The 26539-nt window shown below is 35.1% G+C and overlaps 2 protein-coding genes, 1 non-coding gene and 1 pseudogene across 5 annotated transcripts; 2 read left to right on the forward strand and 2 right to left on the reverse strand.

The window, feature by feature from the left end:
- Positions 1-2608: 2608 nt before the first annotated feature.
- TRNAD-GUC lies at positions 2609-2680 on the forward strand. Its single transcript has one exon. It is a non-coding gene; the product is annotated as a tRNA-Asp (tRNA).
- A 2495-nt stretch (positions 2681-5175) lies between these two features.
- On the reverse strand, positions 5176-11656 carry LOC114376888 (pleiotropic drug resistance protein 1-like). The gene is made up of 20 exons (XM_028335199.1): positions 11334-11656; positions 11118-11238; positions 10688-11021; positions 10533-10609; positions 10375-10428; positions 9615-10289; positions 9188-9504; positions 8930-9090; positions 8723-8826; positions 8492-8636; positions 8313-8396; positions 8070-8194; positions 7620-7952; positions 7212-7502; positions 7034-7117; positions 6809-6942; positions 6480-6707; positions 6095-6266; positions 5749-6003; positions 5176-5648 (listed from the first exon to the last, which is right to left on the reverse strand). The coding sequence occupies exons 1-20, from the start codon at positions 11654-11656 to the stop codon at positions 5385-5387; spliced, it is 4281 nt and encodes a 1426-aa protein (XP_028191000.1). The 3' UTR covers positions 5176-5384.
- Positions 11657-14882: 3226 nt separating this feature from the next.
- LOC114373415 lies at positions 14883-21288 on the reverse strand (annotated as a pseudogene).
- A 1669-nt stretch (positions 21289-22957) lies between these two features.
- On the forward strand, positions 22958-26369 carry LOC114376344 (golgin subfamily A member 6-like protein 22). Of its 3 annotated transcripts, none has more exons than XM_028334431.1 (7): positions 22958-23403; positions 23511-23626; positions 23728-23846; positions 23945-24107; positions 24201-24424; positions 24520-24841; positions 25001-26369. In XM_028334431.1, exons 1-7 carry the CDS (start codon positions 23239-23241, stop codon positions 26151-26153), a joined length of 2262 nt encoding a protein of 753 aa, XP_028190232.1. In that variant the 5' UTR covers positions 22958-23238; the 3' UTR covers positions 26154-26369. The 3 variants fall into 3 exon arrangements, with proteins under 3 accessions (XP_028190232.1, XP_028190231.1, XP_028190233.1); XM_028334430.1 differs by having other exon boundaries at positions 22963-23403; positions 24517-24841; XM_028334432.1 differs by having other exon boundaries at positions 22968-23403; positions 24517-24841; positions 25019-26369.
- The last annotated feature ends 170 nt before the right edge of the window (positions 26370-26539 follow it).

Raw genomic sequence — 26539 nt, forward strand, 5'->3', positions numbered from 1 at the left:
CATGTGTTACTACCTTATTTAACCATGCCGAATGAGTCGTATGAATTATATATGTAACTGTTATTAGATTTTTTATTTTTATCAGCAAAATGATATATGTATATATTTTAAAAGGAATGTTGGGTACCAGAGGCATCAACACTTACTTTATTTAGTGAGATAAGACTTTGTTATTTTACTATCTTAAGTTTAATTTAATTAGTTTTTACTTGCTGATGGGTGCATTTATAGTGCTGCATTCATTAATTAACTACAGTACTAAACTTAGGTGTGGATTGTGGAGTGCAAGTTGATCATCCTGCAGCATATAGGTTAAAAGTACTGTTTGTTATATTCTCAAATTGGAGTTAGGCACAACACGACATGCTAAAAGTACTAAAAACAAAATACATAAAGACACGGAACATGATATGAACGAATGCTTGAAAAATACATTAATTAATATGAAAATTATATATCTTGGATGTGCATGTCTTTTGGAAGGTGCTAAATAAGAAGCGCAAAAAGGTGATATTCTTAATTTTTTTTAAGTATTAGGTGTTGAACTAGTTTGGCCATAGTGCATAATTGGCACACGTCGGTCAAGCTTGAATAATATGATCTTTTTAATTTCTTTCAAGTGTCGGCGTGGTTTCATTTGGTTCATGAGAGAGAGCCTACGTAATGAAAAGATACCAGAGCTTGAAATTTTGTGGCGTTTCTAATTAGTACTGTGGTATGATTAAGGAGTTTGTGACGCAAGGTGCATGATTTAATTACTTTATCTTTATCCTAAGGACTCCATGATGGGAATGATTGAAATGCCTCAAAGCGAAGGACAGCTAAATCCCAACTTTGAACAAATAATTGGTGATGATTCCGTGAGAAGAGATCGAAGATTGTGGTCAAGTTTAGTAGTTGTGTTTCAATATGAGCGAAATGTTTAGGAAATCATAATTAATTATAGTTGAACTGACTAGTTTTGTTGTTACCTTGAGCTGCATTATGCAACGCCAATTATAAATTATACCACAAGACTATATATGCGGCTCTTTCCAATGAACCCAAATCAAGATAATTTGTTAGAGTGTTTTTTTCAAATGTCAGAATCAAGCAATATCCTAATCAATCTGATAAGTCACATCAACTATAGATCATTTATATAAGCTAGATTTGAGAATGAGATGTTTTACTTACACCGATCGAATAAGACGAATGTTCCTCATCAAACTTTTCAACACGGCTTCAATATACACCTTTTCAATTAATTCATACATTAATTAATTGACGTGTGAAGCCCAAAGTCACCTTGAGAAAATATAAATTAATAAATGGACTGACTTCTTTTTGCTTAGATCAATGTCTTTTTTCAAATTGTGAATGACTACTATACCTTTTTGATCAATGATCAGAATTATAATTAATTATTATTATCATCTTAATCTTATCAATGTGATTGAGAGGTACCTCTTTTAATCAAGAAAGCTCAACCTCCGTGGGTCTATATTTGATTTCAAAGTTCCAAAAAAAGCATATAATTTTCAATGATTAGGATGCACCGCACGGGCTGGCTCCTAATTGGAAGCAAAGGCCATTACTGGTTTTTTCTAATTTTCAATTCATATCTTACCCTGCCTTGACTTCCTTTATCGTTTGCGTTTATATGTTAAAATATGAGACTTCCGATTAATCCCTTTGCACCTAGCTAGGTAATATATTGTTTCAATTGTTACTTGCTAGATTAGAGTTAGCGACAAGATATAGTTTAATTTAGAATCTAACTAACGTACTAAAGATTAGTATTGGAGATATGCTGTACTAACACCGATTCTGTATTCCGCGTTTAAGCGTACTATTCAATAGTAGACGTGACAGATTTGTCTCTACCTTATAATAATAGACTTGTGAATTATCATAATGAAGATCGAACTCTAAAACCTAAACTGTGCTTAATCCAAAGGAAATTGATATGTTATCTACATTTAAATAAAACTTTAAATGAATTATAGTATTTGAGTTTTATTTTCACCTCAAATGAATTAAAATCCCTATGCCGTCATTAAAAATATTATATAAAATCTTCATAGCTTATTACTTTCAGTAATCACAAACAAAATGGTTTAATTGAAAGCTGATTTTAGTATGAATGTCTGCTGGACCACACAGCTAAAAGCTAAAAAAGTATGTGGAGTGATTAAAGCTATAAATTAGGGGTAGTGTATTTTCTTGCATGGAGACCAAAAAACAAATCAACATGCTGGTCTAGCTATTCCTATACCGTAAATGGGGTGGAATGAAATTGTATAAGTTAACCAAGGCAAGCAAATCTAATGCTATGTAAAGTAAAAGCAGACAAAGTGGCTGATATGGTCAAAACTCAAAAGCAAAAAGAAAGCCACACTAATTTCATCAACGAGAAACATGGATGGGAAAATGGTAGACAAAGTGCTGAAATTTTGCCAATTTTGGAATCGACCGTACAAGGAATATTGGAATTCCATTTCTTCTATGCACCCGAATCACCAAATGCAACACGAAAGCGATTGGAATAAGAATATCATGACTATAATAAAATTAAAAGTAAAAAATAGGAAATATTAAATTTTTTAAGAAAATTTTTTCACAAGAAGTCGTTGTAGTATAGTGGTAAGTATTTCCGCCTGTCACGCGGACGACCCGGGTTCGATCCCCGGCAACGGCGTTTTTTTGTTATCTTTTGTGATTTCCGAGTTCCATTTGAATGGGCCAATGCTCTCTTTATTTTTTTTGTTTGGTCTCAAAGAGGAGCCTACGACTAAATAATGTTACAAAAAGTCGGGCCCAATCAAAACAAAAATCCAGTTCATCAGTTGGATGTGATGTTTATTTCAATTCAAATATTCTTTTAAGGAAGGAGAAAAAAAAAAGGTAAATTAACTGGCACGACGGACATTGATTCATTTGTTTTTGTTTTATTGAGATATAAATATAAAAACGAGAAATTATTTAATTGTCTGTGTACCTGTGTTACAAAAATAATTTCTCTACATTCCGTATACTCTTCTACAATTTTTTAGATATACTTTTCTCAAATGACTTATTCCAGGTGCAGGAACTGCATACTTTAACGTCCTGCAAAATGCAAATCATTATATAAATTTAGAGTTAACCACGAAAATATATATAACCTAGAGCTGAAAACACTTTCTATGTCATAGCTGTTATTTTCTCTGCTCGCATTGCGGCATTGGCATAATGGATAATCTTCTTACCGTTTTTAATTTGTGCTATTCTCCAAGTCCAAGGTCTTCTCATTCCTCAGTTTCATCTCTAATCATGAGTTTCAAGGAGAAGAGGGAATTCAATGTGATACTTAAACTATAAAGCTCTCTCATCTAATGGACGAATGACTTTTGGAATAAGCTCGATCACTTCACGTGTTTAAGTCAAAGTTATATTTGAATGAAGTTGTTTATAAAAGAATAAAGAACTATTAATTATTGGGTCAGTGTTGATACTTGATAGAGTGAAATCCCTTACCCCTTGTCTATCCCTAATATATATCTGGCAAAAATAAATTCTCAATATCATTTCTTAACATTTATGTTGTGAAACAAAATATGATTTATATTAAATTGCTCATAATTTGTTTATATTGTAAAATATGCATTATTTTGGTTAGTGACAACTTAAAACTTATATTATTTTTTTATTTGTATTTTTATTTTCTGTTTTCATTTTCAAAAGATTAGAATTATGAAAACATATTTGATTGGACTTCTTATTTTCTGTTTTCAAAAAATAAAAACAGCGTTTTCAAAAGATAATGTATTTTTAAATTTTCTTAAAATTACATTCCCTGTCATCACGGTTTTATTTTATTCAAAATGAAGTTTCTAATTTCAATCGAAAACACTGAAAATGAGATTTTATTGTTTTCAGTTTTTGATTAGTTTGAAAAAATATTTTCACTGAAAATGAAAACAGAAATCCAACCAAATATATTTCCATTATCATTTTTTATTTTCAGTAAAAATGAAAACAGAAAATAATCAAATCAAACATCCCTTAGTTTGGAGACATTGATCATGCTAACAAATTCCCTACTTTTTTCACATATTCTAGAAGAGCTACCCTATGTCTTTGTTCAAGCCGTGACATATGGTGTAATAGTTTATGCCATGCCCGGATTTGACTGGACTGTAGAGAAATTCTTTTGGTATCTATTTTTCATGTACTTCACATTGTTGTACTTCACCTTCTATGGCATGATGGCTGTGGGAGTGAAACCAAACCACCATGTTGTTTCCATTGTGGCTGCTGTATTTTATGCAATTTGGAATCTGTTCTCAGGATTTATTGTAGTAAGACCTGTAAGTTGTTGCGCCACCATTAGATGCATGATTTCAATGGATGTATATTTATTTATGTTTATTGTTCTTTTCCATTTTCAACACAGCATCCCCTTCTGGTGGAGATGGTACTATTGGGCATGTCCAGTGGCTTGGACCTTATATGGATTGGTTGCATCTCAGTTTGGAGACACAATACAAACAAAGTCGACTGAAGATAACAAGCTTGTGATAGACTTCATAGAGGACTATTTTGGTATCAACATTACTAAAAAAAAAAAAAGTTTTAACAATGTCATACCCATGTCGATCATACCAAAACCATTAGAAAAAATGCCAAAATTAACTGTCAGATATATTTATCGCATTTTTTATATTTTCTGAAACTAAATTTTATATTTTCTTTTGAAGGATGCATTTATCAACAAATTACACATTTAAAGATAAAAAATGACTATTTATCTTTAAAAAAATATGTTAAAAAGATCATTCTACCTTATTTGTTATCTGCCCATGGTGGTAGTGACAAAAGGCATGGTGGCAGTGACAAAAGGCCTAGTCGGTCGAAGTTACAAATTTTTATACTTTTCTCCATTTTTTATTTTTATTTTTTAGGGAGCTTTTCTCCAGTTCTGTAGCCCTTGTTTTGTGTTGTCCTCCCACTATTATTTAAAACAAATGTGTGGGATGAATCTTTTTGTGCTATCTAGTCCTATAAAATTTATCCTAGTCCTCTAAAATTTAGCAAAACAATCTTATCTATAGTGATCAATATTAATATCGCAAAGCCATAGTGATTTATAAATCTTATCAACTCGTAATAGAATACGTTTTTGATTTATTTATGGGATGTACATCATTATGCTTATGTGGTAAGTATCAAAAATCTTTCTTTTGAAATTCATCATACATTTATAAAGGACAGCCTTCAAACGGGCTGGTTTTGCACAAATGATTAAATGATAGATACAAATATTATAAGCTTAAAGGGAAAACAAAAACAAGAAGAAAAAAAGAAAAAGGGAGAAAATATAAAGAATCTTTGACGTTGGAGAAAGAGTTCAATCTATCCATCTATCTCTTTTGGAAGTTAAAGGTCTTGATTGCAGCACCAAAGATTAATGCAAAGGCAACGGCGATGCCAGCAACCACAACAGCACAAATTCCAACGAAGTCATGTTTGAAACCAAAATAGTCTTCTATGAATTCTTTCACCATCTTGTTATCTTCACCCGGCATTCTTTCAGTTATATCTCCAAACTGAGATGCAATCAATCCATACAAGGTCCAAGCCACAGGACATGCCCAATAGTACCATCTCCACCACACGGGCATTTTCTGTTGAAAAGGGAAAAGGACAATAAACATAAATATACATACATCCATTGAAACCATGTACCATTTAACTATTTATTCAAAGGGTGGTGCAACAACTTACAGGTCTTACGACGATAAATCCTGAGAAGAGATTCCAAATTGCATAAAATGCAGCAGCCACAATGGCAGCAACATGGTGGTTTGGCGTCACTCCCACAGCCATCATGCCGTAGAAAGTAAAGTACAACAATGAGAAGAAACTGAAAAATAGATACCAAAAGAATTTCTCTGCAGTCCAGTCAAATCCGATCATGGCATAAACAATTAAACCGTATGTCACAGCTTGAGCGAAGATATATGGTATCTCTACCAGAACCTGTAACAAAAAGTAGGGAGTTAGTTAACATGATCCGTGTGTGCAAACTAAAGTACTAATAATGTTTAAAATAAATAATGATGTAAGTTACCTGTGCAAATGCATAGGGTAAGGCAGAATACATTCCGGCAGCTTTTTCTCTATAAAAGACAGTTCTTTCAACTGCTACCACTGGCTGTACAGAGGAAGCATTTTGTATTCCAAGGAAGAGAACAGCAGAATACATTGAACCTAGAGCATTCAACAGGTCTCCTCTTGTTGTACTGTAAAATCACCAAAAGCAAGTGGAATTTAGAAAACGTGACAATATATTTTTCGTCTTATAGAAATTATTATAGATCTCAATTTATTCAACATATGGATCTTTGGAGTCACCTTACTATTAATCTAGGTTTAATTTTTTTTAACCATAGGTATTATTTCAGTTTGGTGAGTAATAAGAATTTATTATAAACCTTCGCTAATCTTTTACTTACCGTCTACTTCCGAGGTCCCAGAACATTGTTCCGAACATCAGGGCTATGAAAGTAGTGAAGAAAAACCTCACAGCAGTGTATGGTGGATTACGCCAATATGACCAACGTTGTTTCCATAAGCAAGCTTGGCATTGGACCAAGAATGACTGAGAGTATTGAGTAGGGAAATAAAGATCCTTTGAACCGGGAGCAGGTTGACCCAGTTCTTGTATAAGCTGCTTGTTTCTCCTGAAAAACCGTGAAAAAACTCATTTAAGCATTTTGAAAATCAAGAAAACAAACATGACAATAGCTATATTAGTTAATAAATTCATATCCGCATGCATTACCTATATAGATCAGAATTCTTGTACAAGTCAGTAAAATCAACACCCAAACTAAGTTCTTGTGCTGAAGTTGTAACTTCCAACATCCAAGTAGCCGGGTTATATCCGTCTTTGATTTTGCTCACCCCTCCAATGCTCTGGACAGGGAAATTATTGGAAAATCTTAGTATTTGTTCTCAAGAACTACAGTCGTTCACTTAATAATATTGAACTTAAGTATGATCTTACCTCAAAATACTTGATCAAATGAGTAGAGTGGCGACCCAATGGCCCAACATATATTTCTTGTCCTCCACGCTTCATTAGGAATAGCTGGAATCACACAAAAAATATCATGTTAGATTCGAGTCTAGTGGAGAAAGAAACTAAACAAGACACAGCTTCATCTATCATTATTGTCACTCACCTCATCGAATGCTTCAAATATGTCAATGCTAGGCTGATGGATGGTGCAAACAACGGTTCTTCCAGTGTCCACAGTATTCCTGACTGTTCTCATAACAATTGCAGCAGCTCTTGCATCTAACCCAGAAGTAGGCTCATCCATGAAAATTATGGACGGGTTAGCCACTAATTCAACTGCAATAGTCAGTCTCTTTCGTTGTTCAGTTGAGAGACCACTCACACCGGGCAATCCAACCAGTGAGTTCCTTAATGGGTTCAGCTCCACCAGTTCCATGACTTCCTCAATGAACATCTGCAACCATTTTTCATATCCAAAAAGTTTGAACAATTAGCCTCTAAGGAGAGAAATCGAGCTATATCAATGACCAGCTTAAACATGTTTTACTGTTTGTAGTTCACACTAACTAACCTTTCTGGTTTTGGAATCAACACCTGAAGGTAAACGAAGCCATGCAGAGTAGAGCAAGGATTCGTAAACTGTAACATGAGGTGAGTGGATATCATTTTGCTCACAGTAGCCAGAGATACGAGCAAATGTTTCTTGCTTCTTAGGGTACCCAGAAATTTTGATGCTTCCATCAATATATCCTCCGGTTTTCCTACCAGCCAGAACATCCATCAAAGTAGTCTTACCAGCTCCACTTACACCCATCAAAGCTGTGAGAACACCAGGCCTGAATGCACCACTAACACCCTTCAAAAGCACCAATCTGTCCTCTTGTACACCCTGTTCCTTCATTTCCTGCCAGTTGAAATCTAGTGAGTTAGAAACGCAAATTGCTTCTGGCTGAAGTGGATTTCAAATAGAAACACTGTTAGAAATCCAAATGATAAATTTATGACTTTGAATGTGATTTACCTGTGGCATGTCAACAGAGTATATGACTTCATCAAAGGTGATAGAATGTGGCTCAAAAGGAAGAACCATTCCTTTTTTCTTTCCATGGCTGGACTCCACAACAGAATCACCTCTTCCTGAACTTTCTGCAAGACATTTGAAAAAATGTTCAATATCTTGAGGTATATTATGAATTGTTGCTACTCAACAAGTATGCTTGGCATTGACTATTCATGAGTGATTCATAATTGTAACATAGCTCACCTATGCGAGGTAATTCAACTTCTGCTACGGTTCCTTCATTAGGTGATTCTTCTTCGGTTATTGTTGCTTGTGGCTTATCAAATGCTGCATGCACATTCAGATGCATACTTATCAATAAAACCTTGCATTGCTTTTCTGGAAAAAAAAATTAAAGTACAAATGATGTGAAAAGTACTCACGGCCAAGGATCTCGAGTGCAGCAGAAAACATCACGTTGAAAAGCAACACAAATCCAGCCATTGCCCCTAAGCCTAACCAATACCAATATGAACTTGAGGGGAACCCACGAGACTCCAGATATTCAACTCCTAAATTGCGGCTAGTCTGTAATTGGAGAGCAAAAAAAATTAGAATCGCACTTCTGTTGACCAAAGTATGCAAATTCTGATGTTGCAAGTTCAAGAAATTACGTTGTGCCAACTGTTTGAAAGAAATTCATTGACCATCAAAGCATTCTGCCCATACATTAAAGGTGAAATCCAGTAGCCCCAAATCCACCAGTTTTTGATATCATCTGTTTCATTGGCAATGAAATGCAGAAGAATTAGCTTAGGTTTGTTCAATAAGATAGAAATGCAACAATTTTTTTGTCACATGTTTATGTTAATTGAACTTACTTTTTGACATAACGTAACCACCCAATGTAAGAAACGTGAGAACTGCAAAGGCTCCAAATGTGTTGGAAACAATCATGTTTCTACCCAGTGCTGCAATAGCTCGAAATAGCGCAGAAGCCATCTGGCCAATAAACAGTAGAATGAGATACTGCTTGAAGAACCTGCACAAAATTCAAGAACTCAAATCATTAGTAACATGCAAATTAGTAGAAGCGGTAACATTCATATGCCCTAAACAGTTAAAAGCAGTTTCTTTACCTCCCAACATTTGGATCAAATCCAATAACATAGTAGGTGAGGAATACCCAAACAGCAACTTCCAGTAGAGTAACAGGAATCTTGAGAATCCATGAAGGAATAGCATATGCCCAAGAGGGATAAAATAGAAGGTCCCGTTGCTTGTAGAATACAGGAAGCTTAGCAATGGTCATAGAAATCTCAGCCATTCCGTTAAACATGATCATTATTAAGGTAAAAAATAGAGCACCAGAATAAAGACCCGCATCATCCATATTGTTACGATGCAACTCGGTTCGCAAAAACAGTGTCATTGTCATTAACGCCATGATGGAAAGCTGAAAAGCATCAAGAGCAAAATGAATAGTGCGTAAAATAATCAACATATAAATAACAATAGTATATAGTTTCTATTGATATAAACCAAGGTAGAAAGTCTAGAACCAACCTGACATAGCTTGAAGATGTAAACAAATGAGTTCCTTTTCATAAGCAAATACTCCCTTGAGAGGTTAGCCTTTAACAACTCCTTCTTGTTGATACCATACTTCTTAGTGGTTAATGCTGCAGGGTGGCTCTTAGTCTTGTCAAATGGAACTACAAGCTCCTCTCCAAGTTTCCTACCAATATGGAATGATTGAAATGCCTCAGCAAATTGAGTAACCTTGACAAATCTGTATGGTTGATCTCTGCGCGCCCAGTACTGTGCTTGATCTTTTTTGGAAGTCACTTCTTGAAGGAAGTCAGCAACACCTTTCCTCTCAGGACATCTGAAACCCATAGATTCAAAGAAGTCCAGCACATATTCACGGGGACCGTGGTATACAACTTGGCCATCAGAGATTAAGATAATGTCGTCAAAAAGGTCGTAAGTCTCGGGTGCTGGCTGGAGCAAAGATATAACAGCAGTTCCATTTAGAATATGGACATATTGCCTGAGAGAGTTCACAATCTGAAATGTTGTGGAACTGTCCAACCCGGTAGAGATTTCATCCATGAATAAGGCATTTGCTGGTCCAACCAACATCTCTCCTGTAGTAACACGCTTCCTCTGTCCTCCAGAGATCCCACGCAACATTTCATCTCCCACCATAGTATCAGCACATATATCCAATCCCAAAATCTGCAATATACAGTAAACTAGTTGAATACAACAAACTCTAGCGCATGTCATCACGCAATTAAACTGAACCTTGTTAAAGCATTACCTTCAGTGTATAATCTGTTACTATGCTTGACTCCTGACCTTCAGTTGCAGTTGCCTGTTATATCAAAAGATAATCAGATGCAAAGACAATTAATAATAATGTTGTTGGATTTTCTTATTTTACTAAAATAAAGATTAATAGGAGCTTCATTTTCTCACCTTCATGTAGACATCAAGATCTGGGTCAGGCTTGATATTTGCGGCTTTCTCTCTTCTAGACAACTCGGATAGCATGTCTGTGGATCCCAAAAATGATGATCAGTCATGCTTAAGCTATATACAAGTTAAATTAGATATTGAAAAGATGGACTAACCATAACGTGATCCAACCCCTTGGCACCTTGCTGAGAAAGCCAAGGTTTCCCTGACAGTCATTTCTCCAATATGAAGATCATGTTGGCTGATGTAAGCAGCAGTTCTCTGTGGCACAAACTCGTTCAATTCATGCCCATTGTAAGTCACTCTCCCAGATGCCTTAAGAGTTTTATCAAGCTTTCCTGATAAGGCCAAAAGGAGTGTGGTTTTTCCTGAACTTGGAGGACCCAAAAGCAGTGTCATCCTGCGAGGTTTAATAATGCCGCTAACATCTTTAAGAATGGTCACGTGTTTCTTTTTGCTTGTGGTAATATGGAGAAGATTGAAAAATCCCTGAAATTCCAAAGTAGAGAAAGACCATGAGACTAAATGGAAAAACAAAAGAAAACAAGATTTGAACAAATGTAGAAGCAGCCCTTGGGGACGTACCTCTATGATATTAGTAACAGAGTTGATGAAAGAGGGCAAAGCTCTACTTCCGACAAAAGCCTCTGCCTCAATATTAAGGTGCTCATATCGAACTTCAATTGTTGGAATATCAAGTCCAACTCTATAATATAAAACAGGAAATAAAAAAAAAAAGGGATGAGAGTCAAAAAAAGGTTATTAGTATAGTGATGGAAGAAGTGAGTAATATGTATATACCTATCAATACGCTCCTTGAGCTTGAGGAGGAACCTCTCGTTGTCCTCTTCAGCTACTTTGACCAACCTCTCAAGAAGTTTGTGCCTCTCTTGGGTGCCGAGATCAGAGACATCGATTTCATTGGCGACGCCATGGGAAGCTGTGAGCAAGCCTTTCCTGAGACGGTTGTAGGTAGGGAGCTTCTCAAGTGCAGCCCATTTCAGAGCTTCTTCGTCATCCTCTTCACGTGAAGACCTTGAGAATACCTCCACGCCACTGTTTCTCCAAGCCGTGGAACTTCTTCGTAAACTGTTACTTGCTCTGTATATATCACTTCCCTCCATTCAGATCCACCTTGTTTCTTCTTCTCTGTGCTAAAGAATTAAATGAATGTGTAATGTGTAATGTGTATTCGGGGTTTCTATTGCGGTGATGGTGCCAATGAGTATGGAATGGAACAACATGTCTCTCTATTTATACCTTTGACGTCAAATACAGGCGGCGATTTTGATGAGTCATGAGTCAATTCTTCAATTAAAATAATAATGGCGCCACCATTTATTTATTTTTCTTCCTTAATAAGAAAAACTACGAGCAGCCAAAAATAAATAAATAAATAAACTTTCACTCTTCGAATCCCATTGTCATTCAAACAAGAGGAATCGCATCCGTGTTAATGGTTCTGTTATTTTAATATTATATTCTAGATATTCTATTCTCTCAATTAAATATATTATGCCATAATGAATAATTAATGTTATTTTAAAATTATTATATAAAATAGTATTCAATAGGTGTAACGGACAACATATGTTGAACTTATAGGAAAAAATATTACAGAAAATCTTATTCAACTATTAGTTATTACTGTAATTAGTAACCACGGGTCATGAAAGTGTAACTTTCACCTGATGTAATTTAGTTGTCAATTAGTAGCGAGCAGTATAACCTACGGCTACCAGAACTATATAAAAATAACCCCCAAAAAAAGTTATAAGAAAAAGAGCAATATTATTGTTCCGTAATTATTGGATTCAAATAAGGCGTCTAAGCCCACTCGATCGTGTTGGAAGAATGATTCGTAATAATAGTAGTTAATAAACCTTAATCATAATTCAGCAAAAATAATTGAGAAGGAACATTAAAATGAGAAAACAAAAAACAAAAGATTAGGATATCTACAAAAAAAATATCTAGTTAAGACTTTGGAGCTTGACCTTTACGGCTGTAAATTAAAGTATAAAATGCAATTTTTATATTAAATTGAAAGATGCAAGACATGACACCGTGTTAAAATCAAATACAGTGCATGTTAGCGACACAAGATAATCCTTTGAGATTATTATTATTTTGATGAAAAGTAGTTAAAATCAACTATAAATTACATAAGCAGGAACGTCGGTGACAGAAATTTCCATTTTTTAAAAACTTTAACCAAAGAAAATAAAATGCTTGAAAGTTGAAATTTCGCCGCGTGTATAGTTTTTGATTAAGTCTTCATTTCCGAAAAACCCTGACAATTCATAACACAGGTCGGTAAAATTGATCGGTTCTTCCCTGCCTTGAAAGTTGGGGTGATAGAAAATCCACTTTGATTAGTCCGTCCATTTTATCAGGTTAACATGTTGGTCTGTTGCTCCACATAAGCTAAAATATTATAAATAAAATTATAAATATATTTTAAATAATTTTTTTTTATAAATAATAAATAATTATTAAAAAATTTGAATTTATTACTTTAAATTTTGAATAATAGTTTATTTAGACAAAAAATAAATTAATTCAAAATTAACAAATATATATAATACTAAAATAAATATTAAATTATTTTTTTAATAAAAAACGGATTCAAGGTTGGCCTATTTTACTTTTCTCTCAACTCATTTAACAGCAATCAAAACGGAACGAGTTTTAAAAACCTAATTTGACCCACCAAAATAACGGATCAAAATAGATTGACCGACAAATCCAATCCGTTTTGCAAGTCCTAGTTGAAAGGAACTTTGGACCAATAATTCAACTTCTAGATATTTATAACTCGATTATTACGACATAGTCCAGACAGATCATTTTTTCCTTTTAATATTTTTAATGCTCCAAATTAAACACAAACTCAAACCCCTCTCTAATAGTAATAATTAAGATTAAGACAAGTGTTATCTATTATCAAGCTATGATTTCAACCATAGGAGTCAATTCTAAACCAATGGGATTTGTTAGTAGTTTTTATTTTTCTCCAAACTTGATAGCGCAAACTCAAAGCCTCCATTATTTCTCAAAAACTGCATCAACTATGGGATTAAAGTTAATTTAAATATATTTTCAATATCTTTGGATATGAAATTTTTCCCGTAACAATCATGAGATGTTCTGTTTAAGTAAACTTCTACTACATTAAATTTTCTCTATCTTTTTACACAGTGTATTTTTTTTAAATAAAATTATTAATTATACAAATTATTATGATAAATAATTTTATATATGATAAATTTAACCATATCAAAAAATTTAGAATTTAAGTGAAATACTAATAAAGAGTAGTATTTAAAGAATAATTAATACTTACTTTTTAACGAAACCTATGAAACAGAAAATATATTTTTCAATAATTCTAAATCTTGCTATTAGTCTTCCTATTTGCTAAATATAAAAATAAATAAAAAAGTTATTTAATATTTCTTTTTCATTCTTGTTAGTAGGATTGGGTGGCATTCATGAATCTCGTGATCATAAAGGCATCATACTGTGTGTGATTTTAAAAGTATTTATCCAATCAAAGTTGAAACAAGTTGTAGGCTTCTGGATGCAATAAAGCAACCCATACAGGAAAGCAGCCTAAAAATTTGTTTGTTTAGAAATTAGCATTGCAAGACTTATCCTTTCGTTTAGTACTCTAACCTACAGTCTACGCGATCAATAAATTGACGTTGGACTGATTCTCTTTTGTTGGTTTCCCATCTAAATTTATTTTTCCGATTCGGTGGCTTGACCAATGACCATGTTGAAAATTTATGATCCTTTCCTTCTAGATGGCTTATTTATTATTAAATTTTTATACTAGTATTAATTATTTTGATAATATTGTCTTCAATACTTTATACTCCTATACCCATCAAGTTTTTAAATTGTATGTAACCATTTAACAAATTGTCCTTAAATATTTTATACACATTGAATATAATCATGTTTTGGGTTTTGGCCTAACTCGTGAGGTATGGATAGGGATTTTATTTATTTATTTATTTAAAATACACTTAAGGGAGACTAGACTATCTTCGATGACATTATGAATTTTGATCTAAACAACATAAACTAATTAAGGTGAGAAGGTGGGACGGGGAAAGTAGGAATTGATTTGTGCATAGTGTCTATGCCCCCTCTTTTGAACCTTTTTCAAAGGCTGATGAGCTAGCAAGAGTGACATGTAATTTGCAACGTGCTGATTGTTGCAATTTGCAATTTAGTTTTGTTGTTATTCAGAATATTTTTTTAACTTTTTTGTTTCCCGAATAAATATCACCAAAATCCCACTCCACCCTAAAAAGAAGCTTCACTGAATACTACATTAGATAACAATAACAATGTCAAGTGTATCCATATAAATAAGAAGATGGGGTCAATGTCCTCTATTGATATATCAGGGACATTGAACCTGGTTGGACAAACTGTTGAAGTCCAAACTTAGAAGCATAGTAAGCCACCTTGAGTTCAATTCTTACAAAGGGGTCCTCGTCTAATTCAAACCAACACTAATAAATCCACGTTGTAAATTATATATTTTTTTTTTCCTTTACTGTTAACACCAGTGACTTATACATTCATTCACTTGAAAGTTGAAAGCATGTATGTACTCTATTCTATCGCCTTTCAAAATTGAAGACCTTTACAGAAAAAGCAAAGATAGTAGCAAATAGCAATGCAAACCCAACAACTACACCTGCAGCAACTCCTACAAAATCATCTCTATAACCAAAGTATCTTCTAAAAAACTCTTTCACTGTCTCATTTAACTCAACTGCACTTGTTACATCCCCAAACTGAGATGCAACCAAACCGTATAAGCTCCAAGCCACAGGACATGCCCAATAGTACCATCTCCACCACACAGGAATATAAAACTAAGCATCAGTATATATGTACATCTGCTGAATTTCCTCACATGCATTTCTCATTACATTTATAAATTTCATGACTTACAGGTCGTGAGACAACAAATCCCGAAAACAGGTTCGAAACTCCATAGAATGCAGTAGCCACAATGGAAGCAATGTGTTGGTTTGGTGTTACAGCCACAGTCATCATGCCATAAAAGGTGAAGTATAAAAATGTGAAGTACATGAAGAACAGATACCAAAAGAATTTCGAAGCAGTCAATTCGAATCCGATCATTGCATAAACTATGATGCCATATGTTACAGCTTGGACAAAAATATATGGTAGCTCTATTACAACCTAAGAAGTAAAAGGTGCATTAATAAGATTGAGATATAAAAATGACATAAAATACTAAACAATGCTTCTAGAAGTTAAAATAATTACCTGAGCAAGGGCGTAGGGGATGGCTGAATACATTCCAGCTGCTCTTTCTCTATAAAAGACTGTTCGTTCAATGGCGACCACTGGTTGCACAAAAAAGGCATTCTGGATCCCAAGGAAGATAATGGCATTGTACATGGAACCAATAGCATTAAACAGATCTTGTTTCCTTCTTCTGCACGGGATCAATTTCCAGGGGAATGAGGGTTTGTTTAGTTTAATACAACTAATGCATGTTTTTTTAATTGAATAATTCTAAATCTTCCTAATTGTTTCCAAGACACTAAATACGTTTAATTTTTGTTATTTAATGCCTTCTTTATAAAATTTGTAAAGGGATATAGCAATACTCTTTTTAATTACTATACATTAAGCAATAGTAACTCACGTTCTGAATCCTAGGTCCCAGAACATTGTCCCAAACATCAATGCTACGAATGTAGTGAACAAAAATCTCACTACAGTATATGGAGGGTTGCGCCAGTGTTGTTTCCATTGGCAGGCCTTGCATTGAACGAAAAATGGCTGTGCATATTGTGTAGGAAAATGAAGTTCCTTGGAACCTGGAGCATGCTTGCTCAATTCTGCTGCAAGTGCTTTGTTCCTCCTAACATATGACATACATAAATATTTTTCAGCACTAATTTGAAATAATATCCTTGTAAGATATTTAAAAATAAAATTATATATATATATATATATATATATTTGACTAAATAAGGATGTTGAGTAACACTAGAACACTACAAATCAACTTACCTATTTAGTTCTGTATTTTTGTCTAAGCAAAGTCAACGTTCAAATCCATTTCCCGTGCCGAAGTTGTAATTTCCAACATCCAAGCTGCAGGGTTATGTCATTTGATTTTTTCAGACACGTCTTAGTTCTTACCTCAATACTCAATGAGGTGGTTAGAATGGCGACCCTATGGCCCAACATATATTTCTCGTCCTCCTCGCTTTAGTAGGAAAAGCTGAAATCAATTTTTGGTTTATTATGCTCAAGTAGTATGGCAAGTCAAATAAGAAAAGTGAGAAAACTCAGTATTATATGATCAAGAGCAGAACTTACCTCATCAAAAGCTTCAAATATGTCTATGCTTGGTTGATGGATGGTACAAAGAATTGTTCTTCCTGTGTCCACTATGTTTCTAACTGTCCTCGTAACTATTGCAGCACCTCTTGCATCTAAGCCAGATGTTGGCTCACCCATGAATATTATGGAGGGATTAGCCATTAGCTCAACTGCTATAGTTAGTCTCTTGTGCTGTTCAGTGGAGAGACCACTCACACCAGGTAAACCAACCAAAGCTTCCCTCAGTAAGTTCAACTCTACCAGCTCCATAACCTCCTCAATGAACATCTGTAATCATTTCAGATCCAACAGCAAAGATAAATAACTCTTGGACTTATGATCAGTTAGTATAGGACTTTATAAGCTAACCTTTCTGGTTTCAGAATTGACTTCACGTGATAGACGAAGACACGCTGAGTAGAGCAAGGATTCATAGATTGTAACATGAGGAGAGTGGATATCATTCTGCTCACAGTAGCCAGAGATTCGAGCATATGTTTCTTGATTTTTAGGGTACCCTGAAATTGTGATACTCCCCTCAGTGTACCCTCCAGTTTTCCTTCCAGCCAACACATCCATCAAAGTTGTTTTACCTGCTCCACTCACACCCATCAGAGCTGTGAGAACACCTGGCCTAAATGCACCACTAGCACCCTTCAGAAGGACCAACCTGTCCTCAATTACACCCTGGTTCTTCATTTCCTGCAAGTTGAAATCAAAAGGGATTCTGTTTTAAAGTGCTTTTCAAGTCCAATCTCCACAGTGTTTTCATGGAAATCAATCACCTGTGGCATGTCTATGGAGTTAGTGATTCCATCAAAGGTAAGTGAATTTGATTCAAATGGAAGAACATTCCTCTTTTCCTTCTGTGGCTTGACTCAACAACAGCCTTTGGCCTCACTGATGCAGACCTGGAAGACATTCTTTCTGTTCCTTTAAGTTTCCAGCATGACAATGGAAAGGTTTTTCAAAATCTGAAAGACTCGATATGAATTATAAAGGAGAAGCACAAACATGCTTGTGCGTATGCAAGTCATACACATAAAATAAGTCTCCTATCTATATGTTGCTACTTGGGGCATTCCCTGTGAATCTGAGTGATAATCCAATATCGTCTAGAGTTCTGTCTTTATGCCTATTGCCATGAGATTCATTGAAGATGACAGCCCGTGGCTTCTCAAGTGCTGCTCAATTATTAACATCAACATAGAATAAGTAATAGTATCATTACTGCATGAATATGAAAGGTGTATTGTATGGGGTGAGATACTCACGGTTTAGATAAGTGAGAGCAAGAGTGAATGTGATGTTCAATAGAACAACAAATCCGAGCAATGCCCCAGCCCCTATCCAATACCAGGATGCATGTGTGAAGAACCCACGGGACTCAAGAGCCTCAACTTCTAGTGATTCGGTTGAATTAGGAAGAACCTAAAATTGAAAATAGATGTTCTAGCAAACTCATTGGAAACTGTAAAACATTTTAAGTTTGATAATTCAAGAAATTACATGGCTCCAACTCTGCCTCCGAGGAACTCATTGACCATCATAGCATTCTGCTCATACATTATAGGTGAAATACAGTAACCCCATATCCACCATTTCTTAACATCCTCTATTTCAAGAGAAAACAAAAGGCAAATCACACCATGTAAGTTTCGAAAAATATGAAAACTAGAAACATTTGTTACATCTATCGAATAATTGTATTGTACCTCTTGACAATATGAAACCGCCCAACGTCAGAGTGTGACAATTGCAAATGATCCAAACGTGTTAGCAATAATCATATTCCTACCAATCGCCGAAATAGTACGAAACAATGCAGAAGCCATCTGGCCAAGTAGTAACAACAGAAGATATTGTTTTGAAAAACCTACATCAAGAGCAGCATCTCACATCTGATGCCACACACTCAGAGTGAGTCTTCCCAAGTCCAAAGTTAAACCCCTAGTTAGGGTACCTAAGAAGTTGATGTATTCCATATTTATCAATGCAACAAGTATTTTTTATCCTATTGTCTTATTTTTTATTTGATGCATTATTCATCTTTATGTCAGGGGTTAGACCCTATAGGGTAACTCTTAAAAATATAAAGAAAATATGATATATCAGTTGTTTTAGGGGGGTTAGGCGCTCGAAAAATGATAACTTTTAATAGAACAAAAAGAAAAGATATCATAATGAAATCATTGTTAAAGTACACATCTAGAATCAAAGCTTCATGCATTTTATCAATTCAATCTTTGCAAAGGGCATTTGAGAGATAGGTAGGTAAAATAGGCTTATCATCGTGAGGCATTAGAGACATGTGGGTAGGATAAATTCACCTAATTAATAAAGAAAAATCCAAAAATCACACATCCTAGACAAACAAGACAAGTTAGGTCCTAACATTCTCATTCTATTGAATTCTCTAATTAATTATTTTGTTTTCTATTATTTTCTCTACCATTAGCTTTATTACTATTCTTTTACTTATTTTACACCACTCTTTAATTCTTTCCTTACTACTTGAAGATGTAAACCAATGCATTCCTCTTCATTAGTAAATACTCCCTAGAGAAGTTAGCTTTCAAAAGCTCCTTCTTGTTTACCCCGTACTTCTTAGTAGTTAATGCTACTGGGTGGTTCTTTCTCTTATCAAACGGAACTGCTGATCCTTCCTTGAAGTCACATGTCATGGAATATAGATATATCTGATATTCTGATTTCATGCACAGATACATATTTTTACTTTCAATTCCATAATCTGTATGAGATAAGGTAAAAATTGATTTACTAACTTCTTGAAGGAAGATGGCTTTCCTCTCAGGACATCTGAAACCCTTAGATTCAAAAAATTCAAGGACGAATTCACGAGGTCCTTGGTATACTATTTGGCCATCAGAGAGGAGGATAATGTCATCAAAGAGTTCATATGTCTCTGGCTCTGGTTGCAATAATGAGATAACCGCTGTTCCATCTAGAATGTGAACAATTTGTCTGAGACACTTGACAATTTGAACAGTTGTGGAGCTGTCCAAGCCAGAAGATATTACATCCATGAATAGTGCATTTGTTGGACCAACCAACATCTCCCCTGCAAATAATGCATACAAAATATGAATATAGAATGTAGAAACTGAATTGGAATGAATCACTTGCAGGGACAAGCAGTTGGAATTGGATCACCACCTGTGGTAACACACTTCGTTTGTCCACCAGATATACCACGCAACATTTCATCCCCTACCACAATATCAGCACACATTTCCAGCCCCAAGATCTGTAAAATACAAATCAACAAGTAGTTGGGTGCAATTAAGAAAGTATTTGTGAAGTTGGAGCAATGTCAGAACACTTTGAAGAATAATGGAGATATCATATCAATGACCTTAAGTACATATTCTGTCACCATCTGGTTTGCTTCCTGGCCAACAGATGCTACCGCCTGGTATCATCAGAAGCCAATAAGATGAAAAGACTACTTGTACGTCACAAATGAAATTTCAGTCAATTTAGCGGGAGGAGAGGATGGTGAAGATGGTATATTAAAATCAAATGAATATTGTAGCCTTTATTTAATTAAAAATATCCCTTGACTAACAGAGATTAGCACTCTTAAATAACTAAAATGTTTTTTTCCTAAGCAGATTTTACTTGCAAAGTAAACACTGATAATCTTTCCTAAGCAGATTTTTTAATGGAAGCATTTGACATAAAAACGCTCTTTAAAGGTGCATATTTACCTTCATGTAGATATCAATATTAGGGTCAGGCTTAATATTCGTTGCTATCTCTCTTCTTGACAGTTCAGATAGCAAGTCTATGGCAAAAAAAAAAATACTATGTCATGCTCGGATTACATAAGTGAAAGTTATCACTTTCATTAACAGCGTGAGATGAAAGGAAAGCCTTTTTCAAGGTAAAAGTTGACTAACCATAACGCGATCCAACCCTTTGGCACCTTGCAGAGAAAGCCAAGGTTTTCCCTCACAGTCATTTCTCCAATATGAAAATCATGCCGGCTAGTATAGGCATCAGTTCTCTGGGGTACAAATTCATTCATTCCATGCCCGTTATAAGTAACGTGCCCAGAAACCTACAGCATATCAGCACTTAAGTTGGATATAGCTTATTGAAATAGAAAGTCAATCATAACTTTTCACCTTAAGATCTGGATCAAGCTTTCCTGCCAGAGCCAAAAGGAGTGTGGTTTTTCCAGAACTTGGAGGACCCAAAAGCAATGTCATCCTGATAAATGCAATGGTGAAGTATGAGAACTGAGATACAGGAAAATGAAGAGGTTTGAGCTTAATTCACAGATCCTTTCAGTTCTATATTCTCACCTACAAGGTTTTACAATTCCACTAACATCATCCGTTTACCTGCATAATCTAGCACTAGTTGAATTTTTCCTCCCGGTGTACGTCTACGAGGAAAAATCATTCAAATATAATTATGCATGATTGCCAGCATAATGAAAAAGGTTGGTAAAGCCAAAAATAAAAAGAAGAAAAAAAATGGTTGGTAACTTAAAAATTTGAAACGTGGACAAGCTAAAACCTTAAAGAAATCAATACGAGGATATTTATTGCCTTGGGAAGATGGCAATTGATGAAATGCAAAACATTGCGTGCAGTGTGTCACCCATTTTATTGGCTAGCATAAAACCACGAAGTAGTGAATTTGAAAATATGTTAATGAACGTTAACAAGAAATGTTTGATATTGTCATGATTATCTCATACGTAATGTTAACTATGTTCAAAGGTTTAACAACGGTTGCAGCAAGCCGCAAGCGACAATTACATAGCTTCATTGAAATAATGAAACAAAATGTCTAATACGACATAGTTCAACACATGCTTTCATGGGCTAAACAACAAATCATGTGAACTGGGCTAAAGTTTTCTAGGCTGAGCCCAAAGTATGGCTTTTACATCCAACTTGAACAAGATTACTTTTAGTGGATAATATATGCAACCTAAACAAAAAAAAATATATCTTCATTTGAAAATGATCTTTTTTTTATTAACATTTGAAAATGATCTTATTTGAGACTTACTCAAACACTAAATACAAACACTAATATATCATTTATCTTTCTAATATTATTATTATAACATTTTATAAATATTAAGAAAATATATCTTGAAAATTTAAAATGACAAATAAATTATAACATTTTTTCCAAAAAATAACAGATGAAAAAGACAAATATAGAGGTGACTGTGATGGGATGGTGAAAGAAAACGATCAATCAAATACTGATAGAGGCATCCCCTTGAAAGGGGGTTGAATGGCTGAATGGTTGGGTCAAAAAAGTATGGATTCCGATCACATGTATCGTCCTGTTCAAAAAAGAGTACCATATGGAGTAATTTCCATTGTCAGGGGCAGGGACTGATTTCTTCAAATGGGCAATGTGCATGATAACACCTGTTACCCAAAAACTTCAATTGATTGAAGATTTCCCGGCATCATATGGTGGCATGATGGAAAACTTAAGTACGCTTAACCCACTAAGAGCATAAAAAGTTCAAGACCAAAAGAAAAACCCAACTAAATCCATGAGCCAAATTTTCAACTTAAGTACCGTTAACCACTGAGAACATGTCTCTTCAATTGAGACTTTTGACACAAGGAGAATATAGGCCCAAAAAAAAAATCGAGATGGAAACCAACTTTATGCACCTTACCCCACTAATCATCAACATATCAACATAGGATAAAGTTACCTCCCACCACACATAGCCTAGTCAATATCTACATTTGTACGTCAATACCCTTGGGCACAATATCTACAATTTTATTTCTTTTCTTGGAGTGTACTTTGAAATAAAAGAGACTTTTTGGTAGCTTTTTTTTTTGCAACAGTGCCCCCAATTTGTTGTGGAAACGAAATAGATTTGTCACAAAATCATTTCCTACTTTCTGATTTTCAAATTTTGCCAAGACGTTAATCCACAACAAGTAACAAGAACTAATCTTCCTCCACTTTATTCTACTTTTTGTTTGTTTCTTCTTAATCCCAAACCTCTCTATGCCACATAGTTTGGGTTGGGTGAACACCTGAATCATAATAATAAATAAAAAAACCAGATAGCTTGAGTATGGCATGTCCCATGTAGCCGTTACCCAGATATCCTGACCCTCCTCGCAGGTCAAATTTATTACATTACATGTAACAGTAACACCAAACTTGAAATTAATTATTTCAATTTGAAACCTTATAGAAAGTTAAAAACAATTCGACCGTTGGGTCTTCCTTACTTGAACAAGAACAAAAACACGCTCCTCCTCCTCCCCCACAACTGCAACAACGAACGGTAATGGCAGAAGCTGAAGATTATGGATTCCTCCCAGAGGAGATGGCTGTCAATGAAAACCTTGGCTACCCTAAAGCCTTCGCTAAACTCTGTCGCGACCGCGGTTTCAGTCCCTACAGCCATGGCCCTCCCTTTACCTTCATCCCTTATGTTTTGCCAGAAGATGAGGTAAACAAACAAATTGGATCTTTCTCTCTTTCACTTCTCGTTTCACTTATTAAAATCATTTCTGAGTGAACCAATTTTTCCACTTTGTGTTGCTGTTTCTGTTTTAGGCTGAGAGAGCTAGGGATTTGGATGAGATGTTTCCGATTATTGATCCCAAAGCTAAGGCGACCAGCAAGCCCAAAATCTTTGTCAGTGTCTTGTGGAAGCAGCTCCGCCATCTTGGGTAGGCTTTTCTATTTGGAAGATTATGAGACTTTTTTATTAATTCTGATTTCTGATGCATTTTTTGTGTTATGTTATTATTAATTCTTTGGCATATCTTAGGAATGCTGGCTTTGACCCTGCGGTGATTCGGGTGGATGGTTATGGCAATGTGCTCTATTATCATGCAGACTCAGCTTCTCCTCTGGCTTGGGATGTTGATCACTGGTTTCCTTGTTCAAGTAATTTTTCTAACTTTTAAGAATGTGTGCAAGTATAATTCAATTGGTATGTGTGTATTACAAGGTATGATTTTGCTCCTTTGGGGGTGACAATGCAGGGGGAGGTTTGACTGTTCTTAGCAATCTAAGGATATTACAGCGGCAAGCCTGTAAGAGGAAGAAAAACAAGCTGGAATTCTTGGTGCCATGGTGGGATTTCCAATTGGGGATCTCTGTGAACCAGTTTCTGTCTGTTTTTGCTTCTTCAAACTCAGACTTCAGGCACGTTTTTTTTTTTGTTGATTTTTGTTGTTCCTCAATTTTTCGTGGACGTCAGAGTGAGAGGGTTATGATATTTGTATTTGCAAATTGCAGACACAGGGCCTTTTCATTTTTGTTCTATGAAGGAGAAAATCAAGAATTGAATGCTTCACAAATAGTGGATTCTCATTCTTTTCCACAACACTTTTTCCCATTGAAAGAAGAGGTTGGCCTAGCTCCTGCTGCAATTGTTGAATCTCGAAGGGAACCTTGCGATGCATTAGTTTTGAGACAACTTGATTACAATAGGAAGCCAAGGCCCATGTCTCCTGCAATAGGTTGGTGGCAGTTGATGATTATCATGCCAAGTTTTTGAATTTGTTAATTGATTTGAAGATAGAGATTGATTTTATATTGAAACTCTTTTTAGTAGCTGCAAGGAAAAGAAATGGCAATTTCCTGAAAGAAAATGAAGATCCAGACTTTGTGAAAAATCCCTACCAAGCAATTGTCATGGCTAGAGATTCCCTGAAGCAAAGAGAGGAAACTACAAAAATGCAGGCTGAAATACAGAAGATAGATGATGAAGTGAATGAAATGAAGCTCAAAAATGAGGAAGAAAAACTCGCTATTCAAGACCTGGAAATGGCACTTATAAAATGTAGAAGGAAGGCAGAAAAGTGCAGACGGTTGGCTGAGGCTCAATCTTCTTACAGGACTATGCTAGAGAAGATGATTAGAGATTCTATGCACCAGTAAGTCCCAATAACCAAAATTGAAATGATGTTTGAGAGTGTATTTAATTCTAATGTTTCTCTTTACATTTTCTTGGTGAAGAGCATTAACTATGCCCTATTAAACACTCTCAAATACTTAAAAAATGTTTTCTTTGAACTTCAACAACTAGTTTTTAGAATTTGGTTTTGTTGCAGGAGTGTCATTTATAAGGAACAGGTAAGATTGAACCAGGCTGCAAGTAATGCACTAATGGCTAGACTTGAAGCCCAGAGGGAAATTTGTGATGCTGCAGAGAAAGATCTTCACAAGAAATACAAACAAAGAGATGACATAGAGAAACAGATTAGACCTGAATGGGAGCAAGGAAGGAAGAGGTCGAGAATAGATGATGCCACCTATGAAGAGAGAGACAGTAAACCTGCTCTTTATTTGCCTGGGCCAATACCAAGAACACCTTTGCACAAGGAGCTCGGAGTGTTTTTAGAGGAGGAACAAAGGTCATCCGAAGTTGACTTATCTGCAAACGAAGAAGAGCAAAAGCAGGAAGAAAAAGAAGAGAAGATGAAAATGCCAGATAATAATGACCTAGAAGAGAAGCTTGAAGAGCATACCAAATCAAGTGTTGCATTGGATGAAGAAAACTCAATTGAGCAAAGACTTCAGAAGCTCAAAATCAGCGAAGGCAAGAGGAGTTATGGCATTTCATTCTCAGGTCTTCATAAGACAGCAACTGAGGAAGATGAAGAAACCAGAAAGCAACGTGGAAGAGGGAATGTGGAGAAGTGGCTTCAAATGCTTTTAGAGAATGGTCAACAACAAGAAAGAACTGATCCACTAGAAACAAGTGAAAATGCTTCTTGTGGAACTGAAGAAAAAATAATCCAACAACTGAATCAGAAGTTCCCACAAAAGGAGTTGAAGATCTCAAAAGTTTCAGATTCTGATTATAAAGAGAACCAGCTGCAACTTCTTCAAAACAGGAACGGATGGACAGAGAAAGAGGATAGAATAGAAAACGAAGCTAGAAGTGTTATGCCGACAGGATACAAAAATTATTCTGGAGAAGCTTGCATAGGTGCTAATTGCACTCTTAATGTTGAAGGGATGGAAAGAAAGGAACAACATAAAAAGGAAAAAAAACTTCCTAGATCAGAGAGTGCTAGGACCTTGAGGCGAATTCCATCATCTCCATCTTTGCTTCTTGGGATCAAAAAAGGTGTGGACTACATTCGAAAGAAGCCAATGGCAAGTGATGATGCTGATCTTGCAGCATCAAACAGTTTCTTGAAGTCATCCATCAAGACAATCAAGAAAGCTGTAAAATTATGAATAGGCATGCATTTGAGGCTATGCATGATGCATTTGTACCTTGTGTATCTTGACTATTTTACAATTTGAGTGATGTTAGCTGAATGAAGTGAGTGAAATTTATAATCCAAAAAAAGGAGAGAAAAAAAGTGTGTGAAATGTAGGCATTCCATTGTTTCATTTGTGTATAAAATTTTGAAGTTATCAAATATTTGATAAGTGATAACACCTTGTTTTTGCTGTAGGCATTTACGTTTCTTTTACTTCTATTTTCCTGCTTAGCGCAAACTTTGTTCTAGAAATTTGAATTCCTGCATTTGCTATTTGCTAATAGTAACTTCCTTATTCATATCATTCACTTTATTTATTTGAATTAGTGAATTACAAACAGAAATGGTCTTTGAGTC

The sequence above is a fragment of the Glycine soja genome, chromosome 11 (assembly GCF_004193775.1).
Source record: "Glycine soja cultivar W05 chromosome 11, ASM419377v2, whole genome shotgun sequence".
Lineage (NCBI taxonomy): Eukaryota > Viridiplantae > Streptophyta > Magnoliopsida > Fabales > Fabaceae > Glycine > Glycine soja.